Source organism: Salmo salar, chromosome 02 (assembly GCF_965601325.2).
Source record: "Salmo salar chromosome 02, fSalSal1, whole genome shotgun sequence".
NCBI lineage: Eukaryota > Metazoa > Chordata > Actinopteri > Salmoniformes > Salmonidae > Salmo > Salmo salar.
Genome location: NC_138292.1, coordinates 49,030,736 through 49,047,638, shown reverse-complemented (window position 1 = coordinate 49,047,638; position 16,903 = coordinate 49,030,736). Strand labels below are relative to the sequence as shown.

The following is a 16,903-nucleotide window of genomic DNA, read 5'->3' as shown; positions in this document are numbered from 1 at the left end:
CAACTGTAAAATGCACTAAATTGTTTTTTCATGTTTGATTAATCAAATCCTGATCTACGCTAACTGCACTTTGATACATTCTCTAAAGATTTGCAACATTTTAACTTTTGTTTTATTTAAGATGCCATCATCATGATCTTAGCATTTTAAAACAGCTATTATTTGCAGCATTGCATGGTTTGACCTATGTAGAGAAGTACAAAGAATTCAAATAAAAAAAGCCTATATAAAAAAAAGAATTATGTATTGATTCAATAATTGTACTGTGTGTGTTGGCTCATGCAGCGAATTGAAGAAATCTGCGACATGAAAAACCAGCATTCTACTGTCAGCATGGGGATCAGTGTCTGGCAAAAAAAGAACGAAACAAATAAAAATAAAATGAACAGCACACCAACTACCTCCTCATTGTGTTCTTTCCTATGACTAGTATAAGCTCAAATGCTCACCCCACGTTACAGCCAAATACAAATACAGGCAGGGCAGGCTAGCGGTTAAGGACGTTGGGCCAGTAACCAAAGGTTTGCTGGTTTGAATCCAAGCCGACTAGGCGGACAAAATCTGCTGATGTGCCCTTAAGCAAGGCACTTAACCCTAATTGCTCCTGTAAGTCGCTCTGGATAAGAGCGTCTGCTAAATGACTAAAATGTAAAAATGCACACTACAAAACAGGTTCAAATAAAAGCAGTAATTTATGTTGTGATCAAAATATTATTCATTACAGTTGTCATTAGTAGAACTCTCCAAAGTTTCAGTCTAACCAATCACAGAAATCTATACACAATTATCCCAGAGCTTTTCCAGTCTTGGGAACGGCAAATCCCACAGTCCTCTTCCTCCTCATCCTCTTTCTGCAGCTTCCTTTCTAATATGTATTATTACTGTGTTTATTATTGTAGCCGTCATTATTATGACTGTAATGTTCTTACATTTACATCTCTGCAACATAGGTTAACTGTGCCATACAGAGTAAAAGCAGAAAAAAAGGCAACATCGAAAGAGGCGGCAAAAGGTCGTTGTCAGTGGAACCAAGTCCCTGAGGGATAACACAAATCAGCAGAGTGGCTCCCAGTCAGCCCTCTCGGTCAAGCCCATCTGCCCAAATTTGATTTGATTTGCCAGCTCTCCACTTTGTTGGCAGTTGGTTCCCCCTACTGTCCGGGAGAAATACTGCATCTGGTCCTCAGTCCCCGTTTTCAGTTCAGTCAATTCCAGGGCCTTCCTCGATGATCTGTACAGTACATTCAGCAACATAAAAAGGCAGTCTGTTTAGGGAGCACCAAGACCCTACGACTCCTCTCCAGAGACTCTGCTGGCCACTGGTTAAGAAAGTGCTTTCCAGTATGGGGTGGATGCTAAGGCCGGTGGAACCTAAAGAAAGGGACATCAATGATAATTCGATCAATCACAACAACTCAACATATCAAAAATATATTTTCCAAGGCTGTAAGAGCCGCAAATTAAAGGGACCGAAACAAATGTCTTGGTATGTTAATTCAAGATCTATATTATGGAATGGTGTATATAACTTCATGTTGTCCATAAGCTGAGGAAGTACCTTGTATAGATCCTACTGTCTTCATGAACCTCCATTTCAGAACTCTTAAAGTCATTGAGCTCCTTCCGAATGGCAGCCTGGACGAAGGAGGGAAAGTTAATAGTGAAGACTTGCATAAACAGCATCTAAATACTAAAGTAAAGACAGAAATATATACTTTCTTTACTGGGCAATAAGATATACTGGTTAGAGGTCGACCGATTAATCGGAATGGCCGATTAATTAGGGCCGATTTCAAGTTTTCATAACAATCGGTAATCGGTATTTTTGGCCACCGATTTGCCAATATTTTTGAAAGATTTCTTTTTTATACAAATATTTTTTAACTAGGCAAGTCAGTTAAAAACACATTCTTATTTTCAATGATGGCCTAGGAACGGTGGGTTAACTGCCTTGTTCAGGGGCAGAACAACAGATTTTTACCTTGTCAGCTTGGGGATGCAACCTTATGGTTAACTAGTCGAACGCTCCAACCACCTGCTTTACATTGTACTCCACGAGGAGCCTGCCTGTTACGCGAATGCAGTAAGAAGCCAAGGTAACTTGCTAGCTAGCATTAAACTTATCTTATAAAAACAATCAATTAATCATAATCACTAGTTAACTACACATGGTTGATGATATTACTAGTTTATCTAGCCTGTCCTGCGTTGCATATAATCGATGCGGTGCACATTCGCAAAAAAGGTCTGTCGTTGCTCCAACTTACATTTACATTTAAGTCATTTAGCAGACGCTCTTATCCAGAGCGACTTACAAAATGGTGCATTCACCTTATGATATCCAGTGGAACAACCACTTTACAATAGTGCATCTAAATATTTTAAGGGGGGGGGCGGGGGGGGGTTCGAAGGATTACTTTATCCTATCCTAGGTATTCCTTAAAGAGGTGGGGTTTCAGGTGTCTCCGGAAGGTGGTGATTGACTCCGCTGTCCTGGCGTCGTGAGGGAGCTTGTTCCACCATTGGGGTGCCAGAGCAGCGAACAGTTTTGACTGGGCTGAGCGGGAACTGTGCTTCCTCAGAGGTAGGGGGGCCAGCAGGCCAGTGGTGGATGAACGCAGTGCCCTTGTTTGGGTGTAGGGCCTGATCAGAGCCTGAAGGTATGGAGGTGCCGTTCCCTTCACAGCTCCGTAGGCAATCACCATGGTCTTGTAGCGGATGCGAGCTTCAACTGGAAGCCAGTGGAGAGAGCGGAGGAGCGGGGTGACGTGAGAGAACTTGGGAAGGTTGAACACCAGATGGGCTGCGGCGTTCTGGATGAGTTGTAGGGGTTTAATGGCACAGGCAGGGAGCCCAGCCAACAGCGAGTTGCAGTAATCCAGACGGGAGATGACAAGTGCCTGGATTAGGACCTGCGCCGCTTCCTGTGTGAGGCAGGGTCGTACTCTGCGAATGTTGTAGAGCATGAACCTACAGGATCGGGTCACCGCCTTGATGTTAGTGGAGAACGACAGGGTGTTGTCCAGGATCACGCCAAGGTTCTTAGCACTCTGGGAGGAGGACACAAGGGAGTTGTCAACCGTGATGGCGAGATCATGGAACGGGCAGTCCTTCCCCGGGAGGAAGAGCAGCTCCGTCTTGCCGAGGTTCAGCTTGAGCTGGTGATCCGTCATCCACACTGATATGTCTGACAGACATGCAGAGATGCGATTCGCCGCCTGGTTATCAGAAGGGGGAAAGGAGAAGATTAATTGTGTGTCGTCTGCATAGCAATGATAGGAGAGACCATGTGAGGATATGACAGAGCCAAGTGACTTGGTGTATAGCGAGAATAGGAGAGGGCCTAGAACAGAGCCCTGGGGGACACCAGTGGTGAGAGCGCATGGTGCGGAGACAGATTCTCGCCACGCCACCTGGTAGGAGCGACCTGTCAGGTAGGACGCAATCCAAGCGTGGGCCGCGCCGGAGATGCCCAACTCGGAGAGGGTGGAGAGGAGGATCTGATGGTTCACAGTATCAAAGGCAGCAGATAGGTCTAGAAGTATGAGAGCAGAGGAGAGAGAGTTAGCTTTAGCAGTGCGGAGAGCCTCCGTGACACAGAGAAGAGCAGTCTCAGTTGAATGCCCAGTCTTGAAACCTGACTGATTAGGATCAAGAAGGTCATTCTGAGAGAGATAGCAGGAGAGCTGGCCAAGGACGGCACGTTCAAGAGTTTTGGAGAGAAAAGAAAGAAGGGATACTGGTCTGTAGTTGTTGACATCGGAGGGATCGAGTGTAGGTTTTTTCAGAAGGGGTGCAACTCTCGCTCTCTTGAAGACGGAAGGGACGTAGCCAGCGGTCAAGGATGAGTTGATGAGCGAGGTGAGGAAGGGGAGAAGGTCTCCGGAAATGGTCTGGAGAAGAGAGGAGGGGATAGGGTCAAGTGGGCAGGTTGTTGGGCGGCCGGCCGTCACAAGACGCGAGATTTCATCTGGAGAGAGAGGGGAGAAAGAGGTCAAAGCACAGGGTAGGGCAGTGTGAGCAGGACCAGCGGTGTCGTTTGACTTAGCAAACGAGGATCGGATATCGTCAACCAACTTGTACCTAACCATAAACATCAATGTCTTTCTTAAAATCAATACACAAGTATATATTTTTAAACCTGCATCTTTAGTTAATATTGCCTGTTAACATGAATTTCTTTTAACTAGGGAAAATGTGTCACCTCTGCAACAGAGTCAGGGTATATGCAGCAGTTTGGGCCGCCTGGCTCGTTGCGAACTAATTTGCCAGAATTTTACGTAATTATGACATAACATTGAAGGTTGTGCAATGTAACAGGAACATTTAGACTTATGGATGCCACCCGTTAGGTAAAATACGGAACGGTTCCGCATTTCACTGAAAGAATAAACGTGATAGTTTCCGGATTCTACCATATTAATGACCTAAGGCTCGTGTTTCTGTATGTTATTATGTTATAATTAAGTCTATGATTTGATAGAGCAGTCTGACTGAGCGATGGTAAGCACCAGCAGGCTCGTAAGCATTCATTCAAAATAGCACTTTCGTGCGTTTTGCCAGAAGCCCTTCGCAATGCATTGCGCTGTTTATGACTTCAAGCCTATCAACTCCCAAGATTAGGCTGGTGTAACCGATATGAAATGGCTAGCTAGTTAGCCGGGTGCGCGCTAATAGCGTTTCAAACGTCACTTGCGCTGAGACTTGGAGTAGTTGTTTCCCTTGCTCTACATGGGTAACGCTGCTTCGAGGGTGGCTGTTGTCGATGTGTTCCTGGTTCGAGCCCAGGTAGGAGCAAGGAGAGGGACGGAAGCTATACTGTTACACTGGCAATACTAAAGTGCCTATAAGAACATCCAATAGTCAAAGGTATATGAAATACAAATCGTATAGAGAGAAATAGTCTTATAATTAATATAATAACTACAACCTAAAACTTCTTACCTGGGAATATTGAAGACTCATGTTAAAAGGAATCACCAGCTTTCATATGTTCTCATGTTCTGAGCAAGGAACTTAAACGTTAGCTTTCTTACATGGCACATAATGCACTTTTACTTTCTTCTCCAACACTTTGTTTTTGCATTATTTAAACCAAATTGAACATGTTTCATTATTTATTTGAGGCTAAATAGATTTTATTGATGTATTATATTTAGTTAAAATAAGTGTTCATTCAGTATTGGTGTAATTGTCATTATTACAAATAAATAAATAAAAAAATCGGCCGATTAATCGGCTTGTTTTGGGCCTCCAATAATCAGCATCGGCGTTGAAAAATCATAATCGGTCGACCTCTAATACTGGTGTCAATAAATAAGTGCATTACAAGCCGTGATTTAGGGAGCTATGAGTGACAGCTGATTGTACCTTGTCGGCGGGTGTTAGCTTGGTCCAGGGCTTGTCCGCTCGCCGATCATAATCATTGGCTGTGGTGACCTCGACATACTCGTGGAAGCGCAAGATCTTTCTGGCCTGAAGCTCAGCAACCGTGGGCCTCTGACTCAGCTAGAGGAGTTAAATTAAGAGTTTAAAGGGATACTTCAGGATTTTGGCAATGATGAACTTTATCTACTTCCCCAGAGTCAGATGAATTTATGTTCAGTATGAAAGAAGTTAGAGGTAGTTTTGTGAGTCAAAATGGTATCCACAAGTTCATCTGAATCTGGGGAAGTAGATAAAGGGCCTCAATGCCAGTCTCCCTTGAAGAAGACTACCTTCCATCTTCTCTCAGCTCGTTTTATAACACTTCACTCTACTTAATCCTCTGTATGTAAATGTTCTGTTAAATGAGAGAACTATCTTACTACAGGTAACAGTGGTGCGTGTGTGTCACTGGTCTTACCTTCCTGGTGAGCCTACGTTTGATCTCTCGGACCTCTGCCTGCCTGTCTACCTGGTTCTTGGCTGGAAAGAAGAGAGAGTGAGTCAAACCAATGTTTAGAACCCTGTACAGACATTCACCAAATTGTGCAATTGTTGTCCATTTCACAAAAATTGGAATTTCCAACGGGACTTAATAAAAGGTACAAATACAAAAGTACACCGACAATTCTTTTCTTCTAATCCACGATGATAAGTGGCCTCATGCTCTTGGAATGTGGCCTCATTTATATAAATAACAAGAATCCTTACTGAGAGAGAAATACCAGTGGGGATTGATCAGTGATTAGGTGAAAACCTAGGCCCCATTCTAATTCCATAAAAGTGCATTATTCCTTCCTCCCTTCCTTGAAGTTCTGTGATCAGACAGGTGAAGGCAAGGGCTCCACGCCTCCACCACAAAGCTTTCACATGTTGAAAAAATTGTGATGGGGAGTTGGAAAGACTTACGTTGAAGGATGTTTCTCTGCTCCAGCTCCTCTGCACTGGGTCTCTGGCTGAGACGCCTAGAGGATAGAAGTTAGAATATCCGCATCACATCAACCTTGTGTTAGATTTAGTGTGTGTATATGTGGAGAGAAAAGGAAAGAGCGAGAAGAAAATGATAGTGAGACTGTGTGGCTTTATCTATTACCTTGTGAGTGCAGAGCCTATTTGTGTGCGTATGGCCTCCCATTGCTCCCTGCTCTGCCACGTCAGCCCTGTTGACCCTTGGTGTGTGTGTCCTGGTGTGTGTCCCGGAGTGCATCGTTCGGTGTGACCGCTGGACTTGTCCTCTCGAGCATGTTTCTCTGGGGCGTGTCGGTTACTCAGTTTCAAAGCTAAAGTGTCTTTCCTTCTGACCCTGCTGGCCAAAGCACCTGAACAAGAACCACAGAGAGATGTAGTCAGGTATACAAAGATATACAGTACCAGTCATTAGTTTGGGCACACCTACTCATTCAAGGGTTTTTCTTTATTTTTACTATTTTATACATTGTAGAATAATAGTGAAGACATCAAAACTATGAAATAACACATATGGAATCATGTATCACCTAATTTGCTCACATTGTATATAGACTTATTTTTCTACTGTATGTTTGTTTTACTCCATGTGTAACTCTGTGTTGTTGTATGTGTCGAACTGCTTTGCTTTATCTAGGCCAGGTCACAATTGTAAATGAGAACTTGTTCTCAACTTGCCTACCTGGTTAAATAAAGGTGAAATAAAAATGTACTAACCAAAAAAGTGTTAAACAAATCAAAATATATTTTAATGTTTGAGATTCTTCAAAGTAGCCACCCTTTGCCTTGATGACAGCTTTGCAAACTCTTGGCATTCTCTCAACCAGCTTCACCTGGAATGCTTTTCCAACAGTCTTGAAGGAGTTCCCACATACGCTGAGCACTTGTTGGCTGCTTTTCCTTCAGTCAGCGATCCAACTCATCCCAAACCATCTCAATTGGGTTGAGGTCGGGTGATTGTGGAGGCCAGGTCATCTGATGCAGCACTCCATCACTTTCCTTCTTGGTCAAATAGCCCTTACACAGCCTGAAAGTGTGTTGGGTCATTGTCCTGTTGAAAAACTAATTATAGGCCCACTAAGCACAAACCTGATGGGATGGTATATTGCTGCAGAATGCTGTGGCAGCCATGCTGGTTAAGTGTGCCTTGAATTCAAAATAAATCACCGACAGTCACCAGCAAAGCACCCCTACACTTCCTCCACCGTGCTTCATGGTGGGAACCACACATGCGGAGATCATCCGTTCACCTACTCTGCATCTCACAAAGAGACAGCAATTAGAACCACAAATCTCAAATTTGGACTCCATCAGACCAAAGGACAGATTTCCACCGGTCTAATATCCATTGCTCGTGTTCCTTGGCCCAAGCAAGTCTCTTCTTCTTATTGTTGTTCTTTAGTAGTTGCGTCTTTGCAGCAATTCGACCATGAAGGCCTGATTCACACAGTCTCCTCTGAACAGTTGATGTTGAGATGTGTCTGTTCCTTGAACTCTGAAGCATTTATTTGGACTGCAATTTCCGAGGCTGGTAACTGTACCTCTGCAGCAGAGGTACAGTGGTGGTCCTCATGAGAGCGAGTTTCATCATAGCGCTTGATTGTTCTTGCGACTGCACTTTTTAAAAAACGTTTTTATTTATCCGTTATTTTACCAGGTAAGTTGACTGAGAACACGTTCTCATTTACAGCAACGACCTGGAGAATAGTTACAGGGGAGAGGGGGATGAATGAGCCAATTGTAAACTGGGGATTATTAGGTGACCGTGATGGTTTGAGGACCAGATTGGGAATTTAGCCAGGACACCGGGGTTAACACCCCTACTCTTACATGGGATCTTTAATGACCTCAGAGTCAGGACACCCGTTTAACGTCCCATTCGAAAGACTGTCACTGCCCTGGGGCATTGGGATATTTTTTAGACCAGAGGAAAGAGTGCCTCCTACTGGCCCTCCAACACCACTTCCAGCAGCATCTGGTCTCCCATCCAGGGACTGACCAGGACCAACCCTGCTTAGCTTCAGAAGCAAGCCAGCAGGGGTATGCAGGGTGGTATGCTGCTGGCTATCTTTCAAAGTTCTTGAAATTTTCCACATTGACTGACCTTCATGTCTTAAAGTAATGATGGACTGTCGTTTCTCTTTGCTTATTTGAGCTGTTCTTGCCATAATATGGACTTGGTCTTTTACCAAATGGGGCTATCTTCTGTATACCACCCCTACCTTGACACAACACAACTGATTGGCTCAAACGCATTAACCTGTTATGGCTAGGGGGCAGTATTTTCACGGCTGGATAAAAAACGTGCCCGATTTAATCTGGTTACCACTCCTACCCAGTAACTAGAATATGCATATACTTATTACATATGGATAGAAAACACCCTAAAGTTTCTAAAACTGTTTGAATGGTGTCTGTGAGTATAACAGAACTCATTTGGCAGGCAAAAACCTGACAAGGTTTCAGGCAGGAAGTGGCCTGTCTGACAAGGTGTCGTTCTTCTTGTCTCTGTTTATTGAAGAGTGAGGATCTTAGCTGTCCCGTGACACTTCCTACGGCTGCCATAGGTTCTCAGAAGGCAGTAAAAAGCTGAATTGTGGCTTTGCAGGCCCTGGCTGAAACAAAGTAGCGTGTTTGGGTAGTGGCTGGTTACAGTACTGTGAGACTCAGGCGCGTGCCCGCGTCGACCGAATGCTTTGTTTTCTTTCCTCTGTTTAGCTAAAAGGAGATTCCCGGTCGGAATATTATCTCTTTTTTACGAGAAAAATGGCATAAAAATGGATTTTAAACAGCGGTTGACATGCTTCGAAGTACGGTAATGGAATATTTCGCGCACGACCCTGATTTACCATTTCAGATAGTGTCTGGGACGCACGAACAAAACGCCGCTATTCGGATATAACGATGGATTATTTTGGACCAAACCAACATTTGTTATTGAAGTAGCAGTCCTGGGAGTGCATTCTGACGAAGACAACAAAAGGTAATCAAACTTTTATAATAGTAAACCTGATATTGGTGAGTGCTAAACTTGCCGGGTGTCTAAATAGCTAGCCCGTGATGCCTGGGCTATGTACTTAGAATATTGCAAAATGTGCTTTCACCAAAAAGCTATTTTAAAATCGGACATATCGAGTGCATAGAGGAGTTCTGTATCTATAATTCTTTAAATAATTGTTGTGCTTTTTGTGAACGTTTATCGTGAGTAATTTAGTAAATTCTTAGTGAATTCGCCGGAAGTCTTTACTGAAGACTTATCTCTTCAGTAGGTCCTATGATTAAGTATAGTCTGGCCCAGGAGTGTGAAGAGGAACGGAAAGGCTGGAGCAACGAACCGCCCTTGCTGTCTCTGCCTTGCCGGTTCCCCTCTTTCCACTGGGATTCTCTGCCTCTAACCCTTTTACAGGGGCTGAGTCACTGGCCTGGTGTTCTTCCATGCCGTCCATGGGAGGGGTGCGTCACTTGAGTGGGTTGAGTCACTGACGTGGTCTTCCTGTCTGGGTTGGCACCCCCCCCTTGGGTTGTGCCATGGCGGAGATCGTTGTGGGCTATACTCGGCCTTGTCTTAGGACGGTAAGTTGGTGGTTGGAGACATCCCTCTAGTGGTGTGGGGGCTGTGCTTTGGCAAAGTGGGTGGGGTTATATCCTGCCTGTTTGGCCCTGTCCGGGGGTATCATCGGATGGGGCCACAGTGTCTTCTGATCCCTCCTGTCTCAGCCTCCAGTATTTATGCTGCAGTAGTTTATGTGTCGGGGGGCTAGGGTCAGTCTGTTATATCTGGAGTATTTCTCTTGTCTTATCCGGTGTCCTGTGTGTATTTAAATATGCTCTCTCTAATTCTCTCTTTCTGTCTTTCTCTCCGAGGACCTGAGCCCTAGGACCATGCCTCAGGACTACCTGGTATGATGACTCCTTGCTGTCCCCAGTCCACCTGGCCGTGCTGCTGCTCCAGTTTCAACTGTTCTGCCTGCGGCTATGGAACCCTGACCTGTTCACCGGACGTGCTTGTTGCACCCTCGACAACTACTATGATTATTATTATTTGACCATGCTGGTCATTTATGAACATTTTAACATTTTGACCATGTTCTGTTATAATATCCACCCTGCACAGCCAGAAGAGGACTGGCCACCCCTCATAGCCTGGTTCCTCTCTAGGTTTCTTCCTAGGTTTTTGGCCTTTCTAGGGAGTTTTTCCTAGGGAGTTTTTCCTAGCCACCGTGCTTCTTTCACATGCTTTGCTTGCTGTTTGGGGTTTTAGGCTGGGTTTCTGTACAGCACTTTGAGAATATCAGCTGATGTACGAAGGGCTATATAAAAATAAATTTGATTTGAAATTTGATTTGAAGTATGCTAGTTATGAACGTCACATGCTAATGTAAAAAGCTGGTTTTTGATATAAATATGAACTTGATTGAACAAAACATGCATGTATTGTATAACATAATGTCCTAGGGTTGTCATCTGATGAAGATCATAAAAGGTTTGTGCTGCATTTAGCTGTCTTCTGGGTTTTTGTGACATTATATGCTAGCTTGAAAAATGGGTGTCTGATTATTTCTGGCTTGGTACTCTGCTGACATAATCTAATGTTTTGCTTTCGTTGTAAAGCCTTTTTGAAATCGGACAGTGTGGTTAGATAAAGGAGAGTCTTATCTTTAAAATGCTGTGAAATAGTCATATGTTTGAAAAATTGAAGTTTTTGTATTTTTGAGGAGTTTGTATTTCGCGCCACGCCCATCATTGGATGTTGGAGCAGGTGTTCCGCTAGCGGAACGTCTAGATGTAAGAGGTTAAGAAGGAAATAAATTCCACAAATTAATTTTAACAAGGCACACCTTTTAATTTAAATGCATTCCAGGTGACTACCTCATGAAGCTGGTTAGAGAATGCTAAGAGTGTGCAAAGCTGTCATCAAGGCAAAGGGTGGCTACTTTAAAGAATCTAAAATATATTTTTTATTACTACATGATTTCATATGTGTTATTTCATAGTTTATGTTTTCACTATTATTCTACAATGTAAAAAACTGTCAAAATAAAGAAAAACCCTGGAATGAGTAGGTGTGTCCAAACCTTTGACTGGTACTGTATAGGTATCATGTGTGGCTCAATTGGTAAGAGTGCAGTGCTAACAATGCCAAATGAGGGGTAAATTCCCGGCAGGGATCATAGTCACATACAAAAAGTGTATGCGCTCACTCTACTGTAATTCACGTTTAAAATGTGTCTGATAGGTGGGCATATATATTTTTACAGTATTTTAAAGATGCTGCTGTATCTGAGTATAAATGTTTATCCATAAAGCAATTCAAGTGAGACAGAGATACATACTGGGTGGAGGCTCATCCTCGTCTGAATCTTCATCTTTATAGAGCACTGGCCCGTCCGAGTCGCTGTCGTCCCTTTGCAAGTCCTGCAGTTCTTCCTCCTCCTCCTCCTCACTGCTGTTGGGTCCCTCAGGGATGACGTTGATGCTGGGCTCTCCCACCATGCACCTCCTGCTCCGTGGCTCCAGCTCTGGCAGGGGGAGCTCCCCATCATACTCCTCCACTTCTTCATCATCATCATCATCATCCTCATCCTCCTCCGAGTAGTCATCCTCAGCCCTGATAGTGAGAAATGGAGCGATGGAGACCAGATTCATTTTCAACAGAAATAGGAAAAGCCGTCAGTCACATATCATTATTGATGGAGCTGATAATAAATCATTGGCATCACAGAAAGATTGTGTGGCTAGATCCTTTCATAAGTCCTAGACAAGGTCTTGCCAACTTTACACCTAATGTTTCAGGTGTGTGTTTTACTCAAGTCTAGAACATTGACGAAATACCCACAGTGACATATAGGACTCACAGTTTCAGAGGCTGGATGCTGACGGCTAGGGGCCGGCTGCGGTCCCCCTGGTACTCCGGCGGTGTCTCGAAGAGCAGGGAGTGAGCTGAGCGCTGGGAGCCGTCGGGATGCGGCTGGGCCGGGCCGGGGCTGGAAAGGGCCCTCTGGATCATGATGTGCAGGGGGACGGGGGCCGGCCGCTGGGGGGGCTCACTGGTGGGGCTGGGGGGGTCAAAGAGCAAGGGCTGGGGGATGGGATGTTGGTAGGAGTGCTGGTGGTGGAGGTAGTGCGCTTGCAGATGCTGGCGGGGGGGAGAAGGGGGGATGTGGTTGGGTAAGGGCGGGGACGGGGGAGGCATCTGGAAGCCCGCTGAGTGGTTATGATGGTCCTCAGGAGAAAGCAGGGAAGGGGAGGGGGTGGAGACAGACTGGGTGGACGCAGACGGGTCCTCCGGGTTGCGCTTTGTGACAGGGGTGGTCCTCTTGGGGGGCATAGGTGGGGAGGGCTTAGTTGGCACAAGGCTGGTACCGGCCTGGGTGAGGTTGCCTGTGGGATGGAGAAACAATTTATTATCAGTGTGTGTGACACATTCAAACACACATGTTCACTTACTTTATTAACCTAAATCTGGGATTTCAACTGCAGATCAAGTGAGTGCACATGCTTGTTTACGTCTCCATTTACATGTAAGATCGAGCCCAAGTAACATGGGTGAGTGCACATGAATTGATATACACACCCAGATCACATGACTGAGTCCACATGAATACATAGGTCCACAAACCCAGGTCACATGACTGGGTCCACATGAATGTATCCGACAGGGTCTTACATTACAAACGGGTGCATGTGGCAATCAAGGTTACAGTGAGGGTTTGAATAAGTACACATGCTCTAGAACACACACAGACCATATATAAACCGAATTGGCCAGTATGCATCCATCGCTTCTTAGCATCTCTGAACTGAGAATTATAAAAAAAAAAAACCTGTTAAACCAAGCTGGAATAGACATTTAGCGATTGCATGCAAACCTTTAAATACGTAAGCTCGATGCAGTTGCTGATGAATGTGTCAACATGAAATAGCATTAAAATACAAAGCCATGGAGACATACTGCATTAGAGTACAATAGATCACAGCAGCAGACTGATTGAGCGCCAGACATGAAGCATGCTATAGACTGGACTATAACATCTGCTTTAAACAGAGTCTGTCCTTCTTTCCTCTCTCGCTCCAGAGCAGATGTGTGGATTAGCCTTTATGGGGCAGGCTGGTCTGCGCTGTGCTGCCACAGCTAGCCATCACGGGAGACACTCAGTTACTCCCCATTCACATGCCAGAGGTGGTAGTACACATATGGTGGTCAGACGCCCACGTACACCCACACCTCACTCAGCCTTGTTACGCGCATGCAGCCTAACGTGGCATGAGCAGAAGAGAGCACTCAATCCAGGCCGTTATAGGTTAGTCCAGTTGCATCCAGGTAGCGTTTGGCATGAGGCATTTCAAGTCAGGATGATGCAATATGATGACGCAAGTGACCAGAAGGTTGACGTTAACAGGGGTGTAGCATACAGCCACACATACAACGCAGGCTTGGGAAGACGTTAGAGAGACAGGGTGGGCACCGTTGCTGCGGCGATGCCAGTGAAGAGGGGCATTGGTGGGCATCCTTTGTTTTACCTGACCGCAGGCCTCTGCCGTCCCGCCGGCACAGGTAGACAGGGAGGGACAGGTAGACATCATAGTCGCCCTCGCGTTTCCAGCAGGACCAGTAGAGGGGCAGTTGGGAGTCATTCTGGTTCTCACCCCCCTGTAGAGTGGAGGCTGGCAGGGGACGAGAGGCACGACACACAGGCCTTCAGCTCTCATATAGGCTGGCTGAATGTATACACTGTGTATAGGGTGACCAGACATCCCTGATTTCCAGGGACAGTCCCCAATTTTAGTGGCCTGTCCCTGGCTAGAGCTGTCCCCCCCAAAAATATCCCCGATCTTTCCCCTCAGAAAGAAAGATGCAACTGTTGATATTGAGGTTTATATTTCAATAATCAAAACGCTGTATCCAGTCAGATTTGCATGTACAAATTGTCTATCCCTGTACCAAACTTGTTTGACCATTTATGAGAACGTTTGATCATTGATACAAACATGTAACCACTGCATGAACAACCATGCCCACCAGGCTGCTAAACAAGTGATTCTAAAATGACTAGCCTAAGATAACTGTGGAGGGGTAATCCATTTCTGTGTTAGAATTAATACAAGTATTTGAAAGGAATATAGTGAAAATTGATAGTTAACTATAGTTCCATACCATTGTTTTTTTTATATTTTTGCACAGCTAGCCCCATATAAAAAAATCCATGATTTTCATTTCCAATATCTGGTCACCTTAACCTTAACTACACATACACCAGGGTGGTGTTCATTTGGGCACACCGTAGCACAACATTTTAAAAACAGTCCAGGTAGTCCTTCCTGGTTTCAGTCATTTATTTTTATGTGTGGTGTCTAATGAACACGACCAAGGTGGATATGCTTACACTGAACGCACTACCAGCACCCAGAACAAGAGGGTTTGTATAATTAGAGTACTGCGCTAAGTGTCTGAGGGGCTTGCCTGGGCTGTGAGAGGGGCATCAATGGGGAAAGTGAAGAGGTAATCAAAACTCCTTCAGTTTCGGGCCCTCTAGGTTAGCCGGTGAAGTAATCACTCTGTACCTAGCTACCTGTTAGGAATTTTCCTAATTAACTGGTGGAATACCTTTGAAAAGTCACTACTGGCTCAGCTAGCATTCGTATACACTTTGATATATTTCAACAGCAGCTGGGCAAGCAATGATTGCATATTCAGTATCATGTCAGATGAGATTTTAAATCTACAAGTATCTGATAACTTTTCCCAGTAGTTTATGATAACCTTGGTTTGAACATTACCTAACAAAATGCACTGGCCAAAATGCATTGTTGACAATAACGGAACGTATTGTTATTGTACCAAATTAAGAATGCAGCAAAGCAACTTCTTAATGCAGTTTCTCCTTCCTGCTAGATTATGAAAAGGTCCCATTGTTCAGAGTATTCTATGCCACCTCTTAACATATCCGACATGGTTTAATACAACGGAATTGTTGACATAATATGAGAGCTGAAATGTCTACACACATTCTAGAACGTACATATGAAATAGCTTGACAGACTATAGATGGCAAATAGGTGACACGAGCGCATGGCAAATGACTTCCAAGCCTACTAGCTCCAGGCTAAACCAACCAACCTACATGTAAAAATGACACAGGAAACTAGAGGGAATATATACAAAAAATGTGTTTAAAACAGTCCTAAGGTAATAGGCGTATCAGATCTCAAAGAGAACAACAGTGAATAAAGTCGGGCTCCCCTGACGAGAAACTCCCCTGGTAAAAACAACAATAATGTTGTCTTCGTATGAAGCTGAGCAGCAGCAGGCTCAGAGCCACCAGAGTCAGTGGTGTCCTGGGAGAGTACAATGCCAGGGAAAATCTTCTCTGCTGCTGCTGTCTAAAATAGTTCAGTCTTATTCAGTTATCGTCTGGGAAACAGCTGCTGGAGCCGCAGGGATAACATCATTATAAAGATGAGTGGCAAAGTGTGTGTGAGAGAGATAGAATGCGCGCCACGTGCACATGTCCCTTGTAGTAACGCCTATACATGTAACGTGAGTCTTCTACAGACATGTATGCACGTGACTACATGTTACACGAGGAAGCTCCACTGAGTGAATGTGTGTGTGTGTGTGTGTATTGATGCTGCACCTGGTCTCCTCTGGCATCTCATCAGCTAATTCTGCCATCCCATGATTAAACAAGCAGCTGCGGTCCCTACTACTACAACCACCACTACTACTCACCCAACATGGCAGTATTAACGCCCCTGTTGACGGGCTTGGGCAGTGGGAGGGGAGGCTGCTTGGTCGCCTGGGGGGTGGAGGATGGAGCGAAGGACACTACTGCTGAAGATTGGGGGTTGGCGCCTGCAGAGGAGACAGTTCGGGCAGGCATTGCAACTGCAGAGGAAGAAGAGGAGGAAGAGTACGTTGTTGCAGGGTGGTTGGATGGGGTGTGGGATGAGGGTGACCCTTCGCTGCCGGGTTCGGGGGTGGAGCTCATCAGCCACTTGGGGGGCATAATGGACTGTTTGGGGGGCAGAGACTCTCGGAGAGTGTCCCGCAGCAAATCTGGGTCAGGAACAAAATGGCTCTCTGATTCTGCAAAACACACAGCACACAAAACACATGTTACATAACATACACAAAGAGCACTATACATTTAGTAACTAATCATCATCATGAGAAACACGAGCGCATTCGTGTCAAAGACCGTACACACAACAACTCGCTACACACTGCTAGCCTTTTTGGACGTGTTTGGCTCTTTCAAAAATGGAAAATATACTATCTCACCCCTAAAAAACATAAATGTTGCAGTCTTGGGTTGAAGCACTGAGCCAATTTGTGCCATTCACTCAGCCACTCTAGTGTGTGTGTGTGTGTGTGTGTGTGTGTGTGTGTGTGTGTGTGTGTGTGTGTGTGTGTGTGTGTGTGTGTCAATGGGATTGTCATTATCAGGGGATCAGCTGTGTAGATAAACAGTGCTGTAATTACAGTCCTAAACCCCCATTCCCTAGCCCTCCA

At 44.9% G+C, this 16,903-nt stretch overlaps 1 protein-coding gene across 2 annotated transcripts in view; it reads right to left on the bottom strand.

Moving 5' to 3' along the window:
* Positions 1-673: 673 nt before the first annotated feature.
* The window catches only part of phactr4b (phosphatase and actin regulator 4b), a 30,328-nt gene continuing 14,098 nt past the window's right edge, over positions 674-16,903 (bottom strand). Inside the window, exons 5-14 of one of the 2 annotated variants that reach the window (XM_082963861.1) lie at positions 16,121-16,477; positions 13,912-14,055; positions 12,246-12,771; positions 11,724-11,998; positions 6,518-6,743; positions 6,334-6,389; positions 5,846-5,907; positions 5,371-5,508; positions 1,559-1,635; positions 674-1,371 (exon numbers count right to left, since the gene is read on the bottom strand). In XM_082963861.1, the coding sequence (XP_082819987.1) occupies positions 1,356-1,371; positions 1,559-1,635; positions 5,371-5,508; positions 5,846-5,907; positions 6,334-6,389; positions 6,518-6,743; positions 11,724-11,998; positions 12,246-12,771; positions 13,912-14,055; positions 16,121-16,477 (1,877 nt within the window). In that variant the 3' untranslated portion in view covers positions 674-1,355. The remainder of the gene's footprint in view (positions 1,372-1,558; positions 1,636-5,370; positions 5,509-5,845; positions 5,908-6,333; positions 6,390-6,517; positions 6,744-11,723; positions 11,999-12,245; positions 12,772-13,911; positions 14,056-16,120; positions 16,478-16,903) is intronic. The other variant, XM_014169671.3, reaches the window with a different exon arrangement.